Source organism: Ruditapes philippinarum, unplaced genomic scaffold (genome assembly GCF_026571515.1).
Source record: "Ruditapes philippinarum isolate M1 unplaced genomic scaffold, ASM2657151v2 ctg1578_1_1_1_1, whole genome shotgun sequence".
In the NCBI taxonomy this organism is placed as follows: domain Eukaryota; kingdom Metazoa; phylum Mollusca; class Bivalvia; order Venerida; family Veneridae; genus Ruditapes; species Ruditapes philippinarum.
In genome coordinates this window covers 232,315-258,477 of record NW_026862400.1, presented here as the reverse complement: position 1 = coordinate 258,477, position 26,163 = coordinate 232,315, and the positions used below count along the sequence as shown (strand labels likewise).

General features: G+C 32.5%; 2 protein-coding genes across 2 annotated transcripts in view; one reads left to right on the top strand and one right to left on the bottom strand.

The window, feature by feature from the left end:
• Positions 1 to 19,098, top strand: part of LOC132718992 (BOS complex subunit NOMO2-like) — a 45,936-nt gene extending 26,838 nt beyond the window's left edge. Inside the window, exons 18-29 of the mRNA XM_060702724.1 lie at positions 480 to 562; positions 1,116 to 1,275; positions 8,541 to 8,667; positions 9,114 to 9,230; positions 10,689 to 10,816; positions 11,340 to 11,481; positions 12,598 to 12,684; positions 14,314 to 14,424; positions 15,025 to 15,126; positions 15,711 to 15,830; positions 16,371 to 16,463; positions 17,499 to 19,098. Coding sequence (XP_060558707.1) covers positions 480 to 562; positions 1,116 to 1,275; positions 8,541 to 8,667; positions 9,114 to 9,230; positions 10,689 to 10,816; positions 11,340 to 11,481; positions 12,598 to 12,684; positions 14,314 to 14,424; positions 15,025 to 15,126; positions 15,711 to 15,830; positions 16,371 to 16,463; positions 17,499 to 17,678 — 1,450 coding nt within the window. The 3' untranslated portion in view covers positions 17,679 to 19,098. The remainder of the gene's footprint in view (positions 1 to 479; positions 563 to 1,115; positions 1,276 to 8,540; positions 8,668 to 9,113; positions 9,231 to 10,688; positions 10,817 to 11,339; positions 11,482 to 12,597; positions 12,685 to 14,313; positions 14,425 to 15,024; positions 15,127 to 15,710; positions 15,831 to 16,370; positions 16,464 to 17,498) is intronic.
• Positions 19,099 to 21,524: 2,426 nt separating this feature from the next.
• On the bottom strand, positions 21,525 to 26,136 carry LOC132718991 (archaemetzincin-2-like). The gene is made up of 6 exons (XM_060702723.1): positions 26,027 to 26,136; positions 25,062 to 25,168; positions 24,519 to 24,612; positions 23,924 to 24,019; positions 22,936 to 23,350; positions 21,525 to 22,301 (listed from the first exon to the last, which is right to left on the bottom strand). Exons 2-6 carry the CDS (start codon positions 25,146 to 25,148, stop codon positions 22,004 to 22,006), a joined length of 990 nt encoding a protein of 329 aa, XP_060558706.1. The 5' UTR covers positions 25,149 to 25,168; positions 26,027 to 26,136; the 3' UTR covers positions 21,525 to 22,003.
• Positions 26,137 to 26,163: the final 27 nt, after the last annotated feature.

Genomic DNA, 26,163 nt, shown 5'->3' with positions numbered 1-26,163 from the left:
AGTTATTTTTGAAATTAATATTTGAAATATTTTCAATATATTTTTGAAAGTTTATTACCAGTATATCATTTGCCAAAATGGAATTGAAAAATTTAAAGCAGCATGCCTTCTGATGAGTGAAATAAATCTTTAGAAAGAATTAGAATAAAAAAAATTAAAGAAATAAGAAAATCTATAAATATTCTCAGTCAAAGTGATGCTTTGAATGTATTATAAGCAAAATATGACAGAATATAGTAGTTTTATTGTCAAAATTTTACCTATTTCTAATAGAGAAAAGGGAAATTCCAGCGTATTTAGACATGTTACTGGTAATTCCTATGGATAGTAGGTGCCTTTAAGGAAAAAGATGGTTCTATTTAGATGCCTGATCATGCCTTAGACTGTTAAAAATTTCACAAAGTTATAAAAAAAATTCTCAGACTATATACAAGATAAATGGGGTCTTTTTAATTGTTTGTGTAAATTGTATTTTGCAGATCAGGGGAGAAACTTGCTGTAACAGTGAAAAGCTCAGAGATGTTGTACACACCACCCTCCATGGAAGTTAACATTGTTGGAGGTAACTGAATTATCTATATTTATACCTGATAAAGCCAATACACTATTTTTATGTTCCTGCAAATTTTTGACATATAATGTTACGCACCTGCCTGGGTCATTATTGGCCTGTCCCGGGGTCACTTGATTTATATAAACTAATAGAGAAAAACACATTTAAGTCTAATTTTATGAAACTACCAAGCCCAGAGCTAAGATATTTGGCATGTGGTATTAATATGTAGATTTCTACAAAAATTGTATAAATCTTGACCCTCAGGTCAACATTAGTTAACATTTTAATCAAACAGACTGGATTTAAGGTCAAGATCAAAATGCAAAAGTTAACCAGTCAGAAATATAAAATCTTTGTTAGACTGCAATCCATTAAGTGGAGACTGGTTTTGCTCTATACTGATGGGACAGAAATTTTACTTTTGCTTTTGATGTTCAGTGAATTTCATACATATTTAAAAACAGTTAAGTATATTGAAAGAAATTTAGCGTCAGTATACAAAAAAATTTAATCAGTAGTATTAAATGACTTATCAAATGTTCCCTTTCTTCATATTTAGATTCCTGTCCAGGAGAAATGATAAAATTCAGTGGCGAACGAGGTTTGTTTATAATAGGTCACGTTGAGCCGGCGCTAGCTGATGTCACGATCACTGTTTACGATAGTGAGGAGAAAGTCGACCCTGTCACAACACTGACCGGTAGTAATGGAGGCTTCAAGTAAGTTGAAAATATTTAAACAATTGTGGTTTTACTTCCTGAAAAAAAACACACACCAAAAAACTGGAAAGTTTTTCCATTATTTCAAAAGTGTTGGTCCATAGGGAAGGGTCATATGTATTGTCTCAATACATATGACCCTTCCCTATAGTGCTGCAAATTCATAGGGTAAAATGACACCGAAGTGGTCTATGTCAGCCAACAGCAAGTTTTATATACCAAATTGTTCGTCTTGGTCTGTAGTTTCCGGAATGAATATTCATTTGGTTCAAGTCCGATGCGTAGCTTAAAAATCCAAGATGGCGTCAAAGATGGCCGCCAAATCCCTAAATATTCTAGAATATTAATATTTGCTCATATTTGTTTCCGCTTTTGTATTTCAAGTGAAATTTTTGCACGGAAGATATCATTTAAAGCGTTTTATACGAAGAGATTTAATTTTATTTGAGAAAACAGATTGCTTTTTGCTTTTTTATACGTAATAAAGCAAAATAATGCTAAACTTGTGGTTTTTTGTAGTGATGTTCCGATTGTCGCAAGTCGCTGATAATCAGTTACTGTTATGTAAAGCGACAATAATCGATTCACAAAAAATTGTTCCGCGACGTCGTCGAAAATGTTTAAAGTATCAAAACGAATTAATTCTGACGATAATTTTCTTTAAGGAACACCTCGCCGATGGCAAAAAAATTATCTCAGAGACAATTTGGAGTTGAATAGGATCAATACGTGATGTAAACAATAGTAATATAATGTGATGTGAATGTTATTATTTGACATCCATTGGAAAATTAAATCTATTTCGTAAACTAAATAGGGTTAAAACTGTGTTGAAAAGTGCTAAATGAAGTTCATATTACTGAATATAATCAAGTGCCTTGGGAGAAAATGTTTCTTCCCTATTTCTTTTTAACGCGACTTTAATCGGAAAGTAATCGATTATGTCCCATCCGATTGAACCGACGATCGATTGGGACAAATTTCATCCGATTTCCATCACTAGTTTTTTGCTATGATACTCTTGTCTTAGCTTAAACAGAGAAATATTTATCACTTATTTTGTTATTCCACTATTGTAATGTATTCATGAGAGTAATGCTTTAATGCATTCATATCATATCTGAAGAAATCTTTCTTTGTAATTATGCAGTAAGACATATAAAATGAGAGGCGGTACATTAAAATAGTTTTTCTAAGTAAGGTTGTAACTGGTACTTATTTGTTCTATCAATTATTTCCCCAAATTTTGTGTTTCTGTCAAATTATAGCTTCTTTAGTGCAGTCCATGTAACTGATTAACATAATAAACCAGGAATATGACAATTTGCTTCTGGTTATTTAATGAATTATTGTTCAAATCGTACCCCACCCACTATGAATAAAAATCTAAAGAAACTCTGACCCCTCGATTATACTGATTATATGGAATGACAATATTTACGTAAGTTAATAAACATAAGGTGATTTTCAAAGTGTGATACTATTACAGGTATCCTGTCAGATCTAAAAATCTGTTCAAAAATTTAATAAGCATGATTTTGTTGTAAGTTCATCTAAGGATTTGAAAAGTACTATGTATGCAAAACAACCTCTGCTCATTTATTTTTATATTACAGACCTTTTTATGTCAAATGAAATGTAATTTATTTTTTGAACTTTCTTAAATTGACAAAATAGCCATTTAAAAAGTTTGATATTTTATCTACATAGATCATTACTCTGTTGACCTTCGGTTACATGAAACATGCATAGTAGTCGGATAAAACATAAGGTTTATATGTTTTAAATAGTCTATAATATGCCTTTGAATATGTTACCTGCTTTTAAAGATTGTATTCTGACCTTTGATCCCGTTATATAAATCCATTTTATTTAGTTTCGCCCATTGTTCTCTATTTCTTGTGGACAATATGTTGTATGTTGTGAAATTGCACAAACATTTTACATTGAAGATACCATGATCACTTCGTATGTATACATTTAAAGACGTGTCTTCACTTCCTTTAAAAGTGTACCAGTTTATTTAAAATTGAGAATTCTGCTTAAGCCGGTGCTAGAGGGTGTGGATGGTAGGTAACTTGCAATTACCACTACCGGTGTGTTCCTATATGACATCACAGTGTAAATAAAATAAATCCCCGCCAAGCAAAATTCTAACAATTGTTATGGTTACATTAGACGAAACAAATTAAATACATACAATTGATCGTGTACAATTAAGGTACAGCCTAATTACCATAACTAAACTTCTCGATGCCTTAAAGGAAGGCAGAGCAACAAGAACATCACTTACCAAGATAGAAGATGAAATTAAAACAATAAAGAACGCACAAAAAACGAAAATGTTGCAGGCTCGGTTTGATTTAGCCTGTTCAAGAACAGCACTGTCAAGTGCAAACTACAGTACACGCCCCCTTGCACCGAATTAAGCAGAATTCAACATTCAAATCATGGTTATGGTGAACTTTTGGATTAAGAAACAACCACAGACGCGCTTATAATGTGGTTATCATGGAACACGTTAGTGTCATTCCATAAAAAGCGGCGTATGGTCCCCAAGTACAAGAATGTGAGTGCCCTAAACAAGAAAACAATGGGCGGAACTTAATAGCATGGAACTTTGAAAGGGGATCAGAGGTTATGAAGCCTTCATGCCACAGATAAGCTGTCATCTCCACATAAATCAGGCCTGCTTATACCTAGACGTAAAAGAGTTTTTAAAGTACAATTAAATTTTAAATATATCTGAATTACGACGACAGGACTTTGTAAAATATTTACGTAATTTATGATAGCGAAAGCCTTGTCAAAGAAGTTTGCCAGTAATAAATAAATTGCGTTCATTAGAATCATCCCAGGCAAATCTAATTAACTTAGAAATATATGTACCCAATATGATGTTGCATGAAGTACATGTGAACAGTTAACAACGTCATTTAAAAAAAACAATTATCATAGATTTTAGTTATGTACAATCTTATTGTTAATGATAGAAATGTTTAAATTTGAAAATATTAAGAGTTTGTATTATTCATTTTACGTTCACTTAGATATATTTAAGATTTCACTTGATCAAATTTGATTAATTATGTTAAGGATATTATCTAGGTAGCGGTAAGTGCTATTTAATGCAACGTATAGCTCCCGGTTGTGAAATAGTAGAGAGACTTAACATAAAATCCCTCAAGTAACAATATAAAAGTAAATAAAGTAAACTAACATGTCATTGACATTATGATTGTAAAAATCAGGAAAAGAGAAGATCCTTTGAGAGCAATTAAACATGGCAAAGTTGATAATTCAAACTCAGTTTGATGGGGTCTGTTCATGAGAGACCATATCTCACGTCTCTTAGTACCGACTAAGTAGTATCCAATCCTCAACTATAAAAGTTTTGCAATCAATGATTCCGAAAGACCAAGTCGTCCGGTGAGCTCAATAGGTAGAGCGTTGGACTATGAATCGGGCAACCCGTGTTTGGTTCCCGGACGGGGCAGGTCACTTTCGTTGTGATTGATAATGAAATAGTTTCTACGGTTATTCGCACTGTACCACTTCTCTGCTATGTACAGAAGTTTCAGTTCCTTGCGAAAGTGAAGGCAACCAGTACTGGTAAACTGCTTGACCGCCTGCCCAGGAACGATGCGTTGGTTGAACTGCTCTGGTAAATTCAATATGGTTACTGCTGTGATCCGGATTGAAAACTACCGACACAAACATCACCATCCCGAAGGACCTATTAATATAACGCTGTTTTGATATAGTAAAACAGAATCCCTAAAGAAAGTCCAACACGACAGTATTGAAAATGTTGCAGGCTCGGTTTGATTGAGCCTGTTCATGGACGGTACTGGAAAATGCAAGTTACCGTCCACGCCCCCTAGCACCGGCTTAAGCAGAATTCAACATTTAACACGAAAACGGTGAAATTTTGAATTTAGAAACATCCGCAGATGTGTTCATACGGCGGTTATCATGGAACCTTCAATGTGACACAGTAGTGCCATACCATGAAAAGCGGCGTATGGTCCCCAAGTAAAAGAATGCTTTTGCCCTAAACGAGAAAACAATGGGCGGAACTAAATAAAATGGAATTTTGGAAGGGGATCTGAGGTTATGAAGCCTGCATATCACAGATAAGACGTCAAAAGACAAATTTAAAAAGCAGGCAACATATCCTAAGGGTGATTATACAGTATTCAAGTAGGAATACTGGAACCACCCAAGTTGAAAAAGGCCAAATAGAAGAAACAAAAAGTACCACATTACATGTCATGATGTGTACACGACAATAATGTTGTGCTGAACGATCTTCAAGGATCGAAAATATAACATCATTGATTAAATGTACGGGGAACCTGTTAACCTGCTGTTGCAGACTCGGTTTGATTGAGCTTGTTCATGGACGGTACTGAAAAGTGCATGTTACTCTACGCTCCCCTAGCACATAGTATTACTATCAAGTACCCGCCAGGGAAAAGATTAGCTATTTTCGTCCAAGTGAAAGCTCTTCTTAATTCCTCCCATGAAGTTAACAACAAACTTGAAACAAAATGCTCAAACTCATACACAGGAGCTGTCATTAGGACAGCGTGCTCGACTATTCTCAGTGCTTGATAGTAAAAAAATGGGACATAATATTGTAAAAAAGCTTGATACAGTGACCTCCTCTGTACACAGGTTGAGATTATAATGGTGAACAAGTGTGCAAGGTCTCAAAGCGATATATCGATGGAATTTTGAAATTATCTGAGGTGGTAACGTAAATTCAAAGTTGAGAAAAGGGGCATAATTCTGTCAAAATGCTTGATAGACCTCCAGTGTTAAAGTGGAGGACATGGTGGTAAACAAGTGTGCAAGTTTCAATGACATATGTCAATGGACTTTGAGATGGTACGCAAACTTTAACGCCGACGCTCGGGCGACTAGGATAGTTGTCCTTAATCGTCGAATAGTTGAGCTAAAAAGAAAATAATATATATTTTCAATTCACTCAATATATATATATTTATATTTATATAATATTTTATTCATAATTCAGATCCAGTCTAGCAGAAAAAGACTGTAAACTGAATAACCTACCCGTTTTATGTTCTAGCAAATTGCATCTTACATTTTAATGTATATATTATATCCATTATCAATAATGACAAAACTCCAAATATGGTTCAATTGTAGATTATCATATGTTAAGCCAATGCCTTAAAACAAGAGCTACATGTCAGACAGCACACGCGATTATTTAAAATCAACAGCCTGCATAATAAAGAAATTCTCTTATTCATAAAGTAGTATAACTCTTTGAAATAAAAACATATTAGAGGGAAGTAACCTACAATAATGATGGTTGTGGAGATTAATCTTGTCCGAAAAATTCTGTAAGTTAATAAATAGATTATTATTATTTCCTAATAAATGCTTGGTAGCTTATGGGTCTTGAACAGTGACCTACAAGTATAATCAAAAATCATATTTGAAGACTAACAATGAATGTTTATGGCTAAGGAGGAACAAACTTGCAAACAAATCCTTAACAAAAGGCAAGCACAAGGTCAACGCAAATACCGAATTGCAGATCAGTAAATTAGTTCCTTATTGTGTGCATACAACAAATAAAAGAGATATTTCAACATTTAGACACACATGCAGGGCATTTTCTATGAAAGGTAAGATGTCTCATCACTAACCAATTAAATAAAATTGTTAATTATTTTAATATCACTATTATAATATAATACTAAAAAAGTATTTAATTTAAAGTTGACTCCCCGTTCGTAATACCCCACCCACTTTGTATATGAATTCAGATTAATAAAACACATTTATGGCATAGTTGGCTTATTCTAACTTATTTTAAATATGTGAAGATATAGTTTTAAAGCTGTATTAAACGAAATCATGAATGTAATTCAGTTTAAACAAGAATAAAACTAATAAGTTACACATATTCAGAAAGCACACCCAGTTTGCAACATATTTTTTCTTCTTTCGTTTAAATTAGGCTATGAAAACTAGAAAAAAAATCAATAAAGTCAAACTTTATAGCATGAGTAAGTTGAAAATAAGAAATTTTATGCAAAATTTCAATTGATTTGCAAAACTGAAAAAGAAAATAAGCCAACGTAAATATACTAGAATATTTATGGATTTGGCGGCCATCTTTGACGCCATCTTGGATCTCTAAACTACAGACCCAGACGAACATTTTGGTATATGAAACTTGCTGTTGGCTGACATAGACCAGTTACCCCTCTAAATAGGCTAGTAAAATGGGCTGATTTGCAGCACTACTATGGACCAAAAACACCAATTTATAGGCAGTATAAATCCCAAGGCAGTCTGACCATTTCTTTCTAAATGATATCCCTAAAACTGATACTGGACTGCTTCAACTTGTCCATTCATCAGATTTAGGGTTAAGGATTGAAATATTTTTATTGTGCCCCCACTATAGGGGGGGGGGGCATTTAGATTTACCCTTGTCCGTCTGTCCGTCCATCTGTCTGTTCTCTTTTTGTGTTGCATGTAGGTCAAAAAGTAATTGACCTAGTGACATGAAACCTTACAGAAATGTTGATCACCAAGTGAAGTTGTGCACCTTGGTATCTTCATGTGGATATATTTAGTATTTTTAGAGTTATTGCCCTTGAGTTATTAAAAATTTGCCATTTTTCAACTTTCGTCGCACATAACTAAAAAATTTGACCTAGAGTCATGAAACCTTACAAGAATATTGCTCAGCATGTGTAGTTGTGCACCTGGGTATTTTCCTGTGGATATTTGTAGTATTTTTAGAGTAACTGCCATTGACTTAGTAAAACATATTCAATACAATATTCAACTTGCGTTGCACGTAACTCAAAAAGTATTTGACCTGTAGACCTGAAAGTTTTCAAGAATGTTGGTCAGCATGTGTACTTATGGATTTATTCAGTATTTGTAGTACTTGTATGTAGCCAAAAAAAATTTGACCTACAGACATAAGATTGACAAATCTGTGGAGTGTGGGGGCACCCGTGTCCTATGGACACATTTCTAGTTTGACCTTTCTCTTTCGCATACTGTTGGTGGTACAAAGTCTCTGAATTTGCTTGTATTCAATATTTGATTAAGTTAAGAAATCATTTTTGTCAGAACATACATGTAATTTATAATTGCACATTTATTATTTCACTGAATTTGCTTGTTCATATTATAATTAAAGGTAGATAGTTCTCTGGTTTATAAACAATCTCATTTATTCCCTATTTATTATTTCTTCACAGAATTGGTCCCCTTCACAAGGGTTTTGATTACCAGGTAAGGGCCGAGAAAGATGGATATGTACTGGAGAAAGATGAGGAAGAAATGGCCGTATTTAAGGCTAGAAAACTCAGTAGAGTTGACGTCAAGGTAGGCTTATAGTAATATTATAAGTGTTAAAATGTGAAACCATCTTCTGTTTGAAAACCGTAAGGACTATAGTGAGTCTAATGAGTATGTATGCAAGCCGCCATATTGGAATTTTTTGAATAATTAGTCACAGTTGGAAAGACCTTCGCATATGGCACACATGTATTAAAAATTTTTATATACGAAAACTGTGTAAAAAGAAGACGAGAATGGCTTCATGGTATTATTATATTAACAGACATATTTAAGAATAAATCCTGTTGAATTATGTAGTTTTAAAGATGTTTTCTTAACTTTCCTTAAATTTGAATATTAACATTTTATTCATAAATTTGAGTAACTACAGTTATTGATAATTTATATCTGTTTTACCAACTGATTTATATGATAACACATGTCTGATGAAAAAGATTATAGTACTATGAAACAATTTGTTCTATTAATAGATAATTGATGAAGCAGATCAGCCACTATCGGAAGTGTTACTTTCGTTAAGTGGAGGTAAACAATACAGGAGTAATAATCTTACACATGAAGATGGAACTATGGTGTTTATGAATCTCGTAAGTCATAGCTATCTACATAAGTTAAAAGTTTCAATATAGGGTTAAAGCACGTTTTTCCGTGTTATAACGTCTGCAGAGTCCCGAGGAACGGTTGGTGCCCGAGCCCGGTAGGGCGAGGGCTCCAACAGTTCCGAGGGACTCTGCAGACTTTATAACACGAAATAAACGTGCGTTGACGCTATTATAGCATAAAATTTTCAAACAGATTCGTGATGTATAGTTTATACAAAACACAATTACATTAAATTCTTGTGCTTGGACGGTATTTATCCAATTCTATGTTTTACGTATGCGTTTCATTTTTCCGGGGCCAACAACTTGGAAAATTCTCGGAACCGAACGAAATTTTGAATTTTAATTGATTTAACAAAGCTTGGCCTTTGGAGATTTATTATCTCAAGAAAAAAAAAACGTTACATTACTCTACCCTCTACCCAAGACAAAACATGACCCTCAGAAATTCTTAGAATGATTTCAGATTGACGGTAGAAAAAGATCAGTGACATCAGAATCGGTTTTTTTTTCAAGCAAACAAGTTTACAAAAAAATCAGGCACTAAGCATTATTCTCTCAAAGAAATATAAAGAGCATTTATCAACATTAACATAAATAAAAAACATTTTCTCATATTAATTTTGTGTTATCTAGTTTTGTAAGTTAATCGGAGTGTTAAACTGAATGACAGGTAGATTCTACTGTATTTGTTTACATTGACAACTGTCCGTTTCTTAGAAAGGGCGACAACCAAGATTAGCACCGATGTCTATACGCCGTTTTTCCGGCATAGTTACTTGAATATGCGACTGAGGCCCTCGAATCAATAAATTTCAATATAACAAGAGCGCATGACTCTTTGGCAAACAGGCCAAATCGTCATTTTTTGTTTGTTTGTTTACTGGGCCCTGTATGTATTGCGCATAGGTGAAACCGGGCTATAACAAGAGCGCGTGACTATGTTAACACATGGTTTTGGTCCCGTTATAACATGGGCAAAAGAGGAAAAAATAGCCAATTTTATGCTATAATATCTTTTTAAGTTAGAAGTTTCAAACGGATCTTATGCATGACTATGGAAGGTTGATGGTTTAACTCGGGTGTCCAGAGATTTTAACTCAGATACCTGTTTGTTCTGGAAATACTGCGCAAAGGTTCATCTTAGGTCATCCTCCTCTAGTAAAGCTGGAAAGTTACAAAATGACCTTAAGTCCTTTACACGACTAAAAAAACCTAATTCAAAGCTTGAAATGTTGCATGAATTAAAGCATCAGTAGATATAGCAAACTCTATTGACCGTCAACCAGGTTGCTCATACATTCTTTCTCCATTAAGTGAGCAATTTTATACCATGACAAATATCCTTTTGTGAGATGGAATATTTCTTGACCTGGTAAAATAATTTGATTCTTGAAGAATGCTGCCCCATAATTTCATTGTATAATAATAATTATTTGACAGAGTCCTGGTCAATATTTTCTACGTCCTATGATGAAGGAGTACAAGTTTGAGCCCGTGTCACAAATGCTCGAAGTCCTTGAAGGTACCACTGTCGAGGTCAGCATTAGAGGTGTCAGGACAGCCTACAGGTAAGTCTATGCAGAAGTTTTGTAACCTGATTTTTAGAATAAATAAATAAAACACAGACTGAAATATTTGAGCTCATAAATATAACTAAAAATGTATCTATAGTATATAGGTGTTCACACATTTCACTGTATATCAATCTATGAAAGGACAATATGGTAGGAGTTCTAACAAGAAGACACTTATGTGGCTACTCCATTGTTGTGTCCATTGTTCTTTGTAGCCACGTAAAGGAAAATAGCCACAAAAATAGCTTACAACAATTAAAAAAGCTTAAACAATTTTATAAGCAGTAACATCTGAGGGATGTCATGATTGCTATTTGATGAATTTTTGCATCCTTTATGGTAATATTTGTTTTTGGTGCATATATTGGCTTATTGCTCAGTTTCCATGGCACTCTTATCTCTGAAGTTTTTTTAACAGTTAAGAACTTCAAACTGTATTCTATTTGGGTGTCTTGGAGTAGTCATAGGGTGTCTTGGGGTAATTAGACCGACCAATTCTATTCTATGTTTATTTCAGTTGTTACGGTCAGGTTACATCATTAAACGGGGAACCAGAGCCAGGTGTATTTGTGGAAGCGCTAGGTATTGATGATTGTTCTATGTATCAGGAAGAGAGTAAAACAGAAGCCAATGGTAACTACAGGATACGAGGTCTACAGGTAATAGATAAAATAATATATATTTATAATACTGCACGTTTGTAACGTCATTTTTCATTGGATAATCGTGACGTTTATATAGTTTTATATACACGGCTGCTGTCGATTCATGAAGAAATCTTAGTTTTTATCTCTAAAAATGATGCTTGCTGTATTATAAATTCGTTATAAAGATTGTTGACATGTTATATGGCCGTATATAAATGGCTATATACGGCTGTTTGCAATATAACCCTCGCCTGATGGCTCGGGTTATATTTATAAAAAAGCCGTTTATATAGGGCCATATAACCTGTCAACGATCTTTATAACTAATAATATAAAATAATATATATATATGATTACTCTGTACTAATTCTTTACATGGCCTGTGTTTGGTCATTTGGAAGATAGCTATATACTATATAGCAAGGGGCATCTGAAATCTTCTTTACCGGTAAAGCTGAAAAGTCGCATGTGACTTGAAACCCAAATTGACTTGATTTTAATAAGTTCCAGCTTTGCTCTGTAACACTATGCTATACTTCTTTAATAATATGTCAACTTATGTAATATCCTATGTAAAAGGCACTAATGCGTCAGAAATAAACTTTCTTTAGAACAAACATGAATTTTATTACTTTAAGAAAAACGGTTTTAGAGCATGTTAGATACTTGTTACCTGAAGAAAGTAGTGCTTAATGCAAAATAATTTGTCAAAAAAAGTAGCAAAATGTAAACAAGGTAGTATTTTGACTTTCTTAGAAATACAAATCACTATAACTGTACCATTTGCCGAAAAAGCAACAGAAATAAAAGATGGTTCAGATAATTATTCAATGTGTAACTTACTCGAAACTATTCAGTGCACCACAAAATAAAAAGATTTTCAAAGATAAAAATAAAAGCATTTCTTGGGCATAAGCACTTTGTGACAATAGTTTGATGAATGTTTTGTTCAGTTCCCTTCAGAATTGGAGGAGTTGCGCACAGAAGACATTGTTGAATATCAATGTAATAATGAATTTTTTCCTTTGGTAAAACCTATTTCAAAAAGCAATGTTGAGACATGTAAAAAGCATACAATCTTTGTTATAAACTAGTACAAGAATAATGCATCTGTTTTCTTGTTTGCAGCCAAAATGCAAGTATGAGATAAGACTGAAAATTGGAGACATGAACAAACATATTGAACGGGCGGCACCAAAGTCTAGAATTGTCTTGGTAGGTATAGTTTTATAACTTACAGAATCTTTGTAATTTTGTCAATGAATGTGAAAGGTTGAATATGCTGCCTGTTGTCAAAGACTTGTTCTTCTTCCACTATCAAATCGGAAAATATTTTCAGTGTTACTTGTCCTGCAGGATGAGTTGCTTCTAAATCCAAAGTACAGGCAACATTTTTTTACTCGTCCTGCATTGTTCTCTTAAATTCTACTCGTAATTATGAGGGGACAAGTGGAATTTTCGATCTCTGATATATTTGTATTCGCCTTATAGACATTTTTAGCTCACCTGTCACAAAGTGACAGGGTGAGCTTTTGTGATTGCTTTTCGTCCGTCGTCCGTCCGTAAACTTTTACTTAAAATGACATCTTCTCATAAACCACTGAGCCAATTTCATCCAAACTTCACAGGAATGTTCCTTTGGTGGTCACCTTTAAAAATTGTTCAAAGAATTTAATTCCATGCAGAACTCTGGTTGCCATGGCAACCGAAAGAAAAAACTTTAAATATCTTTTTTTAAAAACTCAAAGAGCTAGAGCTTAGATATTTGGCATGAAACATCTTCTAGTATGTGTCTACCAAGTTTGTTCAAATAAAAGCCCTGGGGTGAAAATTGGCCCCGCCCCAGGGGGTCATTGATTTTCCCTATATGCATATAGTAAAAACTTAAAAATCTTCTTTAAAGAACCCAAAGAGCTAGAGCTAAGATATTTAGCATGAAACATCTTCTAATGAGTGTCTACAAAGTTTGTTCAAATAAAAGCCCTGGGGTCAAAATTGGCCCCACCCCGGGGGGTCATTGATTTTCCCTATATGCATAAAGTAAAAACTTAAAAATCTTCTTTAAAGAACCCAAAGAGCTAGAGCTAAGATATTTAGCATGAAACATCTTCTAATGAGTGTCTACAAAGTTTGTTCAAATAAAAGCCCTGGGGTCAAAATTGGCCCCGCCCCAGGGGGTCATTGATTTTCCTTATGTGTGTATAGCAAAAACTTAAAAAAATCTTCTTTGAAAAACCCAAATAGCTAAAGATTAGATATTAAGCATGAAACATCTTCTAGTAAGTGTCTACAAAGTTTGTTCAAATAAAAGCCCTGGGGTCAAAACTGGCCCCGCCCCAGGGGTGTCATTGTTTTTAACTATATGTGTATAGTAAAAACTTAAAAATCTTCTTTTAAAAAACCCAATTAGTTAGAGGTTACATGTTAAGCATGAAACATCTTCTTGTGGGTATCTACCAAGTTTGTTCAAATAAAAGCCCTTGGGTTAAAATTTGCCCTGCCGGGGGGGGGGGGGGGGGGAAGGGGGGCAGCAGAGGTCATTGTTTTTCATTATATGTGTGTTGTAAAAACTTAACATCATGAAACATCTTCTAATTGGGTGTCTTCCAAGTTTGTTCAAATAAAAGCCCTGGGGTTTAAACTGGTACCGCTCCGGGGGCCTTTATACAGGTAAGCGACCTAAGGGCCATCATGGCCCGCTTGTTTATCTCTTGTGAATATTTTCCAACCGGATTGATTGAAAAGATAGTCTTTGTTGATGTGAACTTATTGCTAAATTAGGATTTTTGGTAAAAAAAAATTTTAAAATGTTACCAAAGCTGAATATGATTTTCTGTCGAACAGGTTGAAAAGACGGACTTTGTTGGTGTGAACATTATTGCATTCAGACGTATGAATCAGATGGACATCAGTGGAAATGTTGTAACAGAACCTGAATTCTTACCTTCTCTTAAAGTAAGCTTAGTTTTAAATCAGTATTGCTATGCTATGAATTGTGAGTAAATCATAAGTTACAAATTGTAATCTATGTTCTCTTTAATGAACATTTTTTTTTTTCATAAACTAATATGACTGAATGGTACAAATTGTAATTTAAACATAAATTTCATTAGATAAACACAATTACTTAGCTGCCAAATAATTTTTAGTGAAACAGATTTATATCTATATAATAAACTGGCCAGTTCCATTTTGAATAATGCACGGAGGGGCACTTGAGGTCTTCCTCCACCAGTTAAAGCTGGAAAGTCTCAATATGATCTCTTCTATGTCATTTTGATATGAAACCTAGTGAAAAAAACAACAACAAAAAAACAAACAACAAAAAAAACAAGCCCCATTTCATACAGTTTTAAAGTTAATAAGAGAAAAACCAATTCAGAGCAGCAACCTTAGAGATAATAAAACCAATTTAATTTAACTGTTAAAATTTTTTATTGAAATATTTCATAAAATATAGATTTAGACCCTTTAAGAAAGGTTGAATTTAATGTGAAATTGTACCTGGGGAACAAATAATACAATGTATAGAAACTATTTCAATCCATTATATAGGTAAGACTGTACAAGGAGGATAATCCAGGTGTACCAATGTTCACTGCTCCACTAGGTGTGGTCAGTTTCTTCTATCTACCATCTCTTCAAATGGACGATTCGGTAAGTTAACAAAACTATAAACTTTTGTTTTACTGATAGTACATAATTGTATATTTTGTGATTTAAACTATTTCAGCCCACTTTAAAGGGTGGGGGTTGGGGGCAGATATTGATTTGCCCATGTTTGTCTGTAGACTGACAAAACAATGCAATATGGGGGCATTCATGTCCTATAAACACATTAAATTTTATACTTCTCAGATCCAATAGGATGCTTGCCTATGGTATCTGTCACTCTTTAAAAGCTTAATTTGTGTAATGGCTTTGTCTGTTTTGAATTTGAAACTGTCTATCATTAGTGCAAGTTGTGATTTCAATAATATCAAAAAGCTAAAATTTAGCTACCAACACTTACAGTAGAGAGAGAAGCTGGCTTGATACTGGTGGTATCATTACCACCATTAGTATACTTGGGTGTTGATTTTAACCTTTTCACAGCCGATTTTATGAAATTGGATTATACAAAAAAGTTTTGTGATACAATTGTCAGTCACTGTGTAAGACTTAATTGTGGTAACTTTAGAACTTTCACCTAATCAGTTTAAATTTGATTGTATTTTACATGTTGATTCAATGTTTTACAGGTATATACTGTGCGTCTAGAAACCTCGCTGTCCAAGAATACTCATGACTTTGTACAGCCAGAGATAGAAATTAGGGCCAACCTATCATACAAGCATATTACATTTAGATTTGAACCAAAGGTAAATCAATACTGACGTTGTTTAAAAGAGTTAATACATATTGTCATATATTGCTCAGTATACCCATCTGTTATGTTGATTTGATTAAGCACATCTTTTGTTAGAAACTATGTGTCAATAAATCTTTTGTTGAAATATTAACCTATTGAGTGCATTTGTTATGCTAGACTTAAACATTAACTATCCACGGAAATTATCCCTTACAATGTGTCCAAAAAATAATTTATCAGGGTAAACCTTTCCTCAGTGAGTAACTATGTTGAAAAATTATGATAAAAATAGTAAATATAAATTTCACTTGGATTTTGAATAGTGCAACATTTCTTAAATTGTTATCATGGTTTTTCATAAAAAAATTTTTTTTTAAACTTATTGGTATCCATCTGAAAATGTACAGCTTTAAAACCCAGTATTTCAACTCTGTATTTCATAGATATAAGCATAAACTAAAAGTAATTCCATATTTCACTGAAATCAAATGTTATATTCTGTTTATGTTATAATGTGTATTTTGAATCTAGTGTTTGTTTAATTTAACAGAGGAAGTCGGTAGAACAAGAGTTGAGTCAGAGTTCTGTACTTGTGTTACCTCTCACCATCCTTATAGCAGTTGCTGTCTACCATTATCAAAAGGTAAAAAAAATATATGCCTCCTAATATGGTATACATATTTCAGTGCTTGATGCAAAATTGATGTCATTCTATCAAACAACTTGTATTAAATTGGGGACCTTTCTGTTAAAAATGTGTCAGAGTTAAATCGTAGACAGAGTGCAGGTTTTAATTACTGTCACTTCAAAGCATATTCATTGATTGGCTCATTTTTTTCTGGGGTTTACATATTGTGACGGCAGAGAAAGGGATAGTGGCCTTAGAAATATCATATTCAGATGCTAGTTCATTGGTTATTTTTTTCTGGGGTTTCATATTGCCTATGATACAAAGAGAAAGGACATCAAAATACTCTGTAATCTGATTTATACTCGGGAGCTATGCCCCTTCATACAAAACAGATAGCCTCTTGTTTGATGCTCTATTACTTAACAGACATGAAATATTGCATCAGTCCCATGTATTATAGACTATTTCAAACATTTATTGTTCTTTTACTTTGAGTTGGGAACTATTAGTTGTTTGTATTTTATTAAAAAGAAGCTATAGGTTACTAAAATGATGAGGGAAATAGTAACAATATGACCTTTTTAGCTTGATTCTTGTTTTGTTATGCTTTAATTCTGTCAGCCTTTGCAAAGAATTTAATGTAAATATTTGGTGAAAAAATATGTTGCTTCTTGTCAAACTTTTATGCCAAACTTTCTTAAAGACCTTTATTTTTTTTTCTTTAATAACTATACGGAAACAAGTTTTCTTGCATATTCAGGTGTAACCTTATAGTCATTGATTGTTATCCTTAGTCAATAAAAAAGCGTCACTAACTTAGTTAAGGAATATTTGATTAACTCATAAAATTTGTTGAATGCTGTAGACTTTTATTTAATGGGTTTTGTTGATTTCTGTTTTATTAAAGCAACTGTTAGATTCAGACCCTCTGCTGTACAGTACCACATAGAAGAGATTTTTATTTTTACCCATTTTATATACTTTTTTCTTACTCGTAAGTTTTGGTTATACTTATTCACCTTTACCGTATTTTATATACTGTTCCAGCTTTTACCATTTGGTCAGCAGTTGTTGAGCCAGGCACAGGCATTTGTACAGAAACGTCAAGCTGCGGTCAATGTTCACCAGCAACAACAACAACAACCCACCCAATACTCTCCCATACAAGATTTTGACTTACAAGACTCGCCTGTACTTAGAAAGAAAAATAAACCCAGGAAAACTTGATAGTAATGTTCAATGTCTAGGTTTATTCAATTCAGTTAACAAAATAATGTGTACAGTAGTGCAATTTGATATTGTGAGCATATGACATAATTATATGTTTGATTGAAAATCAAGAAAATTTTATGGTAGTTTAGTTTTCCTAAACTGCAGAAACATTCCAATAATTAGGCCTCAGTTTAACAAGCAAAGTCATAGAACAAATCAGGATTAGCTATTTTGCTGACAGAAATTGTATGATCTTACGTTATGTACAAATTTTACATTAATTATGCGTCAGTATTTTGATAGCAGTCTGTTCAAGTATTAAAGGACATTTTCAAATTCAGAAGAGGTTTTCAGGAATACAAATTTAGCAAGGTATCTATGGAAACAAAAATCATTATTTAAGTATTACTTTAAAACAAACATTTTGATTTATTCTGTAGTTATGGGAATTGATTCTATCACAGCCTAAATAGAAACACAGGTTTTTATTTACTTACTGCCGTTGTACTGCCATTATAATGATTTTATTGTCCATCTTTACCACTTGATCTTTGAATGTATTGTATATGAATAACCTCATTTGTTAACCCAGCATCTTTACCCATTGTTTATCTCAGAAGTTTCTTGTATCAAGATTATTATTTATCCATTTTATTTACATATGTCTAGATAGTGTGACTGATTTTATAATACTTGTAAATGTAATTTGTATTTTTTTGGTGGCGCATAATCATGTACATGTAGTTGCCAATTTGTGCTTTTGCTCCACCTTCTGTCACACTTGATTATCATTTCTCAGATCACCTTCAATTTTTGACTGATACATTACCTTTTTGTATTTGGTGTGTTGGTACATGGACATTTTCAGGTCAGTTTTTGTCAAGGTCATCTAGGCTAAAAATAGACTTCCATTAAAAGGTCATCTTTTTGGTTTTGTCAAAATAATTTTGGGAACCATACATTAGTGTAAGAAATATTCTTGTTTCAGTGTGAAAGTATTGAGTACATGTATACAATTTGTTATTTGTATTTCAATCATCAGTGTACAAATGAGCCGTGTCATGACAAAACCAACATAGTGCGTTTGCGACGAGCATGGATCCAGACCAGCCTGCGCATCGACCAGCCTGCGCATCCGCGCAGTCTGATCAGGATCCATGCTATTCGCTTACTAACTCTATTACAAGTAGAGAAACTGACAGCGAACAACATGGATCCTGATCAGACTGCGCGAACGCGCAGGCTGGTCTGGATCCATGCTGGTCGCAAACCCATTATGTTGGTTTTGTCGTGACGCGGCTCAAATAAGGTTTTTAGTGGATTTTTTGCATTTCACATTGGTATGTATGATTATTTCACAGTGACAGAGTTAAGTGATTGGTTTAATTTTCCTGTGCAAAAGTAAATTATATGTATTTTATTGTATTGATGTGTGTGTCAGAAAGTGTACATCAAGTTTGTCTGAGCTTTTTTATTTAAATTTTTTTTTATAACAGAAACAAAATAAAATCTGGAGCCAATCTATTTTTACAGCTTTCAGAAATTGTGGGTTATGTAAACTATTTAATATAATTATATATCTGTTACACAGTTATAAGAAAAAATACAAAATATCTGTATGTATGTATTTATTTAAAAAAGAAAATAATATTTTATACATGTACATAACAAACATTGCCTGAAACATAAAATAAACAGACAAAAAAATTGAAATACAAGTGGTTAGTTATCACTAAATCCAGTTAAAATGTAAATTATATTTTTTATATTGCAAAAAGAGTATAATCTCTGGATATGTCATGGTAAAAATAATAAATACCGATAAAGCAAATACATGTAAGTCTATATGAATATTACCTAACTAATGATGTACATGAGATTTATAAAATGTTTATAATTTCTGTTGTGGAATTAAAAGTTGGACCAGGCTTTATAAATGTAATATATTTAGGCAGACAGTCAGATCTCTTTATAAATGTAATATATTTAGGCAGACAGTCATATATCCTTATAAATCATAATGTAATATATATTAAGGCAGACAGTCAGATCTCTATAAATATAATATATTAAGGCAGACAGTCAGATCTCTTTATAAATGTAATATATATTTAGACAGACAGTCAGATCTCTTTATAAATGTAATATATTTAGGCAGACAGTCAGATCTCTTTATGAATGTAATATATATTAAGGCAGACAGTCAGATCTCTTTATAAATGTAATATTTTTAGGCAGACAGTCAGATCTCTTTATAAATGTAATACTTTTAGGCAGACAGTCAGATCTCTTTATAAATGTAATATATTTAGGCAGACAGATCTCTTTATAAATGTAATATATTTAGACAGACAGTCAGATCTCTTTATAAATGTAATATATTTAGGCAGACAGTCAGATCTCTTTATAAATGTAATATATATTTAGGCAGATAGTCAGATCTCTTTATAAATGTAATATATTAAGGCAGACAGTCAGATCTCTTTATAAATGTAATATAATTATGTAGGCAGACAGTCCGATCTCTTTATAAATGTGATATATATTTAGGCAGACAGTCAGATCTCTATAAATTTAATATATTTAGGCAGACAGTCCGATCTCTTTATAAATGTAATAAATATTTAGGCAGACAGTCAGATTTCTTTATAAATGTAATATATTTAGGCAGACAGTCAGATCTCTTTATAAATGTAATATATTTAGGCAGACAGATCTCTTTATAAATGTAATATAATTATGTAGGCAGACAGTCGGATCTCTTTATAAATGTAATATATTTAGGCAGACAGTCAGATCTCTTTAAAATGTAATATATTTAGGCAGACAGTCAGATCTCTTTATAAATGTAATATATTTAGACAGACAGTCAGATCTCTTTATAAATGAAATATATTTAGGCAGACAGTCAGATCTCTTTAAAATGTAATATATTTAGGCAGACAGTCAGATCTCTTTAAAATGTTATATATTTAGGCAGACAGTCAGATCTCTTTATAAATGTAATATATTTAGGCAGACAGTCAGATCTCTTTAAAATGTAATATATTAAGGCAGACAGTCAGATCCCTTTCTGAATGTAATATATATTTAGGCAGACAGTCAGGTCTCTTTATAAATGTAATATATTTAGGCAGACAGTCAGATCTCTTTATAAATGTAATATATTTAGGCAGACAGTCGGATCTCTTTATAAATGTAATATATATTTAGGCAGACAGTCAGATCTCTTTATAAATGTAATATATATTTAGGCAGACAGTCAGATCTCTTTATAAATGTAATATATATTTAGGCAGACAGTCACATTTCTTTATAAATGTAGTATATTTAGGCAGACAGGCAGATCTCTTTATAAATGTTATATATTTAGGCAGACAGTCAGATCTCTTTATAAATGTAATATATTTAGGCAGACAGTCAGATCTCTTTATAAATGTACATGTAATATATATTTAGGCAGACAGTCAGATTTCTTTATAAATGTAATATATTTAGGCAGACAGTCAGATCTCTTTAGGAAATGTAATATATTTAGGCAGACAGTCAGACCTCTTTATAAATGTAATATATTTAGGCAGACAGTCAGATCTCTTTATAAATGTAATATATATTTAGGCAGACAGTCAGATCTCTTTATAAATGTAATATATATTTAGGCAGACAGTCAGATCTCTTTATAAATGTAATATATATTTAGGCAGACAGTCAGATCTCTTTATAAATGTAATATATTTAGGCAGACAGTCAGATCTCTTTATAAATGTAATATATTTAGGCAGACAGATCTCTTTATAAATGTAATATAATTATGTAGGCAGACAGTCAGATCTCTTTTATAAATGTAATATATTTAGACAGACAGTCAGATCTCTTTATAAATGTAATATATTTAGGCAGACAGTCAGATCTCATATTAGGCAGACAGTCAGATCTTTTTATTTGTTCCCAGATCCAAATTTGAAACTCTAGGCTTTCATAAGACTTGGTAAATCATTTCAATTGGCACTGAACAGCCAGCATTTTCTTTATGCGGTACATTATTAATTTAATTCTTATCTGGATTTAATTTCTGTGTCAGATACTTTTTGTATAATCTCAAAAGGGAAAGTATGTAAAAAATTCAGATCTATGTATAAAATATTGATTTTTTTTAAACAAAGTTGGGGAAAATATAAGTTTGAGTGGTGCCCTATTTTGACTAAAATCGACCCCTAAAATATAAACAATGTGTAATTACTTACTAATTATAATAATGCAAGAGATAAAAAATATGACTTTTTCAGTTTGGTTAAGTACCATAGTCTGGTTTAAAAATCTTTGTTTTGAGTCAGGAAAACTCATGACAACAGTTTATTTAATCTCCTTTCCAACCAGTCTGCTTGTTCTTTCAATCCTTGCTCTGACCAGAATGTCTTCATGTCCATGTAGCGCTGTATAATATCAAATTTACACACATGCTGTAGTTTTCTAAGGCAAATGGGACACAGAAAGCTGGGCCGGGAATCAGATTCCGCTAAATGATTAGAACCATTCATTAGGCACATAAAGTGAATACAGTGACGCAGTCCAAACATGTGACACATCTCATGGCACATTGTCTTACATGCTCGCACTAATATGGTAGATATGGGATCACTGAAAATAAGAAAACAACAGAAAAACATAGTTTTACTAAAATGATGAAAGAATTTTTCTTGTGATAATTAGCAAGTTTTTACTTTGCAGGTCACAAACAAGAGAAAGTTAAAAGTGTTCCTTTTATTTGATCAGAACTGAAAATGGTTATACTGTGGTATAATTTGTACTAAAGAAGTTATTTGTTAAAAGAAGTACCAACAAAACAAAATACAAAATTTATATACCTTATTAAATTTTGAAGTTGAAATTCATTTGCATTGTTTGGTTACACCAGTAAAGCCATACAAAATCATGTTACCTGCTTGCCTAGCTGTGCCAAACACATTTGGTCTAAAAGTCTACATTATATCAGCACGCAATTGTAATAGCTGTGTGCCATAAGGTTTAACACTGGTTGCTATCAATGGTAAGGACTTTACTTTTAAACCATTTTAAAATCAAGCCTGACAAGACTATAATGTTTGTTAAAAATATTCAAGCACTTGAAATTATAATGAACAATCCCAAATTTAAAGCAGGCACCTGTATTGTACGAAGCTTAGAGTCATGTAAGGTTTTTTTGGTTCATAAATAAATCTTTACATTACACAAAAGACTACACAAAGCATTAATAGAAATTAGCTTTACTCACCAGTCTAGATCTATTTGAGTAGTTTCATTCTCTCCAAAATTTGAAAGGTACCTAGCTAATGAGTAAACACCTGTCCGGCCAGGTGAACGCGCCAATCCAAATACGAAATTCCATTCTTTCTTCGGATATAAATCGCACAATGTTATTCCGGCCACACAGAATGCATCTTTTGGCACTTTTTCATCAAGTCTGTCAAGTATTTTACCAGCCTGAGCTTGAAAAACACCATCGTTCAACCTATCTGTCACTTTACCTAGTAAGTTGCGTTGCTTTAAACATTCTACTTTTACTCCGAAGAAGATTTCCGCAAATCTTTTAAGAGGATCAATAACTTCATCAGGTATAGGTTCCTCTTTAAATGCAATTGGTGCAAGATAAATAGTGTTGTGAATCTTGTCAGGGCCTCGATACCCACCTGAATCATAATCAAAATCTTACCTAACAAGATTATAATGAAAACAAGTTAACATTTCTAAAATTAATTCTCAGCCGAAAAAAAATTGTTTCTTGTGTTATGTTGGTTAGACCTTTGATTTATGCTAAATTATCTATTTTTACAATTAAATTATTTGATCTTTTTAATAAATGGCTGTGCTACCATCAGGCTTTCAAAAGTTTAATCAATAACAGATCAACATCAACAGATCAGAGCCAGGCCAACTTGCACACCCATGGTGTCAGAGCAGACAATACTGTTGACTACTCAATTTAAACCTTACCACACTAAATATCTTAAATGGACTTGTCTAGTTATTAAACGGACAAAACAATTCATCATTTTAGGGAAAATTTCAAAAATTATTGATCATAGAGCACATGTGACATATGTGGCCTCTGCCAGATAGGAAAAAGATTTAATTTGAGCATTTTCTCTCCCGACATATTTCTTTTACAACACTTATGGATTAAACAACATAACCATGTGTAGCAGATTGACGAAAAACACCGTTCATATTGATTTATGCTCAAAATTAATATGGTACATTACCTGTCATAAACTGCTTGTAAGTTTGACCAGATTCCTTGTGTTCTGCTAGCCAGTCACCTCTCTTTGGCTTTCCCATTGGCGTAAAAAAATCTTTATCTGAAATACACAATTTTCAGTACTATTAAAATGCTTCTTAAAGCGCTTGATGGTACTTACTGTAGTTACATAAGTTTATAAGTCAAGAGATCAAACCAAACAAGACAGATATTAAAACTTAAGTTACTTTAAGCTGCTACTTTAAGCTGCTAAATATGTGTCAGAAATTTGCCTTTCATTGAACTTTTAGCACATAATGGATTTTATATCAAAATGCAAGAATTGTGCAACCAAGAGTATAGAACCTAGTCAGACTACATGTATATACACCAAAATTCAATAATTTGACCTTAATGGTCAAGGTCATTTAAAGTTCAAAGTCAAGGTCATTTCAATCCTTTAGAAAGTACTGTCCAAAGGGTTGTTTTGTCCAAGTATGAAGATAATCCATTTATTAATTACCATTGGTCTGTCTCTAAACAATTGTGCTGCAATTTAAAGGCTATTCATTATTGGTTCAGCAAGTTATGGGTTAAGTTCAGCATTTTATCATTAATACCTGGTATGAAAAGTCTGATGTCTTGACCTTTTGCTCCTTTACTAAATTTGTCATTATATTCCTCCAACACCTCTTCTTCACTCTTCCCTTTTACCTGTTATAATATTTAATATCAATTGATGTGCAACTTTGTTAATGAATTTAAGCGTTGAAACTTCTTAATTAACATCAGTATGCAGGCCTTTTTTCAACATTTTTCCAATAACAACATTGGAATTGGGAAAAAGTTTTTCATAATAATAAGACCAAAAAGTGAATTTATAGTCATAGAAACTAATAAATACATAATTAAGAAAAGAATAGTTCTATTTTTAGCCTTTGCAAATTCATAAGTAAGTTATTTCAAATGCTTCCCTTTTGAGGAAAACATAGAAAAACAACAATACTAATGCAGACTGAGAATTTTATGCTTCATATCTCCATAAACCTGTAGTAACTATATAATCCAAAAGAAGGCCTGCCTGGAGAAAATGAAGTATATACATGCATACATGCCTGCCCACATAATCAATTTAAGTTAAACCAAACATGCAATCAACTTACAGTAAATTTCTGTATTCCGATAGCTTCAAGAAGATTTTCATCAGTCATGGACATACGAAGCCGTCTTGTGCTGGCCACAGCAGCCATATTTCTTAATATGGTGTCACCTGGCAGGAAAGATAATACAAGTACTAGAGAATTTGTTTTAATAAATCTGCCTTTTGAGTCTGAATAGGTTTTTTTCACACAAAAATAATTTAGTAATTTTAGAATCTTTAATATTTTCTAGCTAAAAAACTGCGTTAATAAGATATCATAATACAACTTGCCTCAAACTAGTAATCTATGGATTGCGGGCCATGTGGGTTTAAACCCCATCAGAGGTATTAGAGTCATTGTTTCTGTGAGCAAGAAACTTTAATTACACTCAATGGTTGGTTCCAGGAATGGATTCAAGAGTGTTTCAATAAGCTTATAGCTTCCTTCTCTATCAAATTAAAATAAATTTGTATACACAAATCATTTTGTATAATTTTTAAATAGTGTATTTAATTTTGTACATTTGGTTTAACAATGGCTTTTATAGTCACTATTCTTATCGATCATTCAGCAATGAATTGGAAACTAACATCAGATTGATAATGTCAGTCTGCTTGTCCCCATAATATTACATTTTGTATGTCCAAGATAGATAAAGATCTTGTGAAGTTGTTATGGAAGCCAAAAATTCAATCAAATAAATCATTTGATTATTTATCTAAATGATATTCAATATCTCATATCATGTTATACTTGATACTTCAACTGTATATGTTTTATTTATTCATGAAAAGGTGGTAACTGAAGGCTATTTTCAATAAAGCAGAAATTTAAGGGTCAATTTTTTTATATCTTATAATTTTGTGAAATTCAAATTAAAGAAGTTTAAAGAACTCTGGTTATCAGAAGTGTATAGTAAATTATGTGAACCAATAATTAATTAATAGTATAGATATAGTTCAATATGACATAAACTATTTATCTACGTTTTAATTAAACTTTCATCATAGCACCCATCCTAAAACTCCAGTGTCCAATGTAAACAAATATACAATGAAGATGTCAAAAGGCAAACGAATAAAAATAACTGGTTCTCGGCTTTTTCTTTTTCTGTCTATATCTG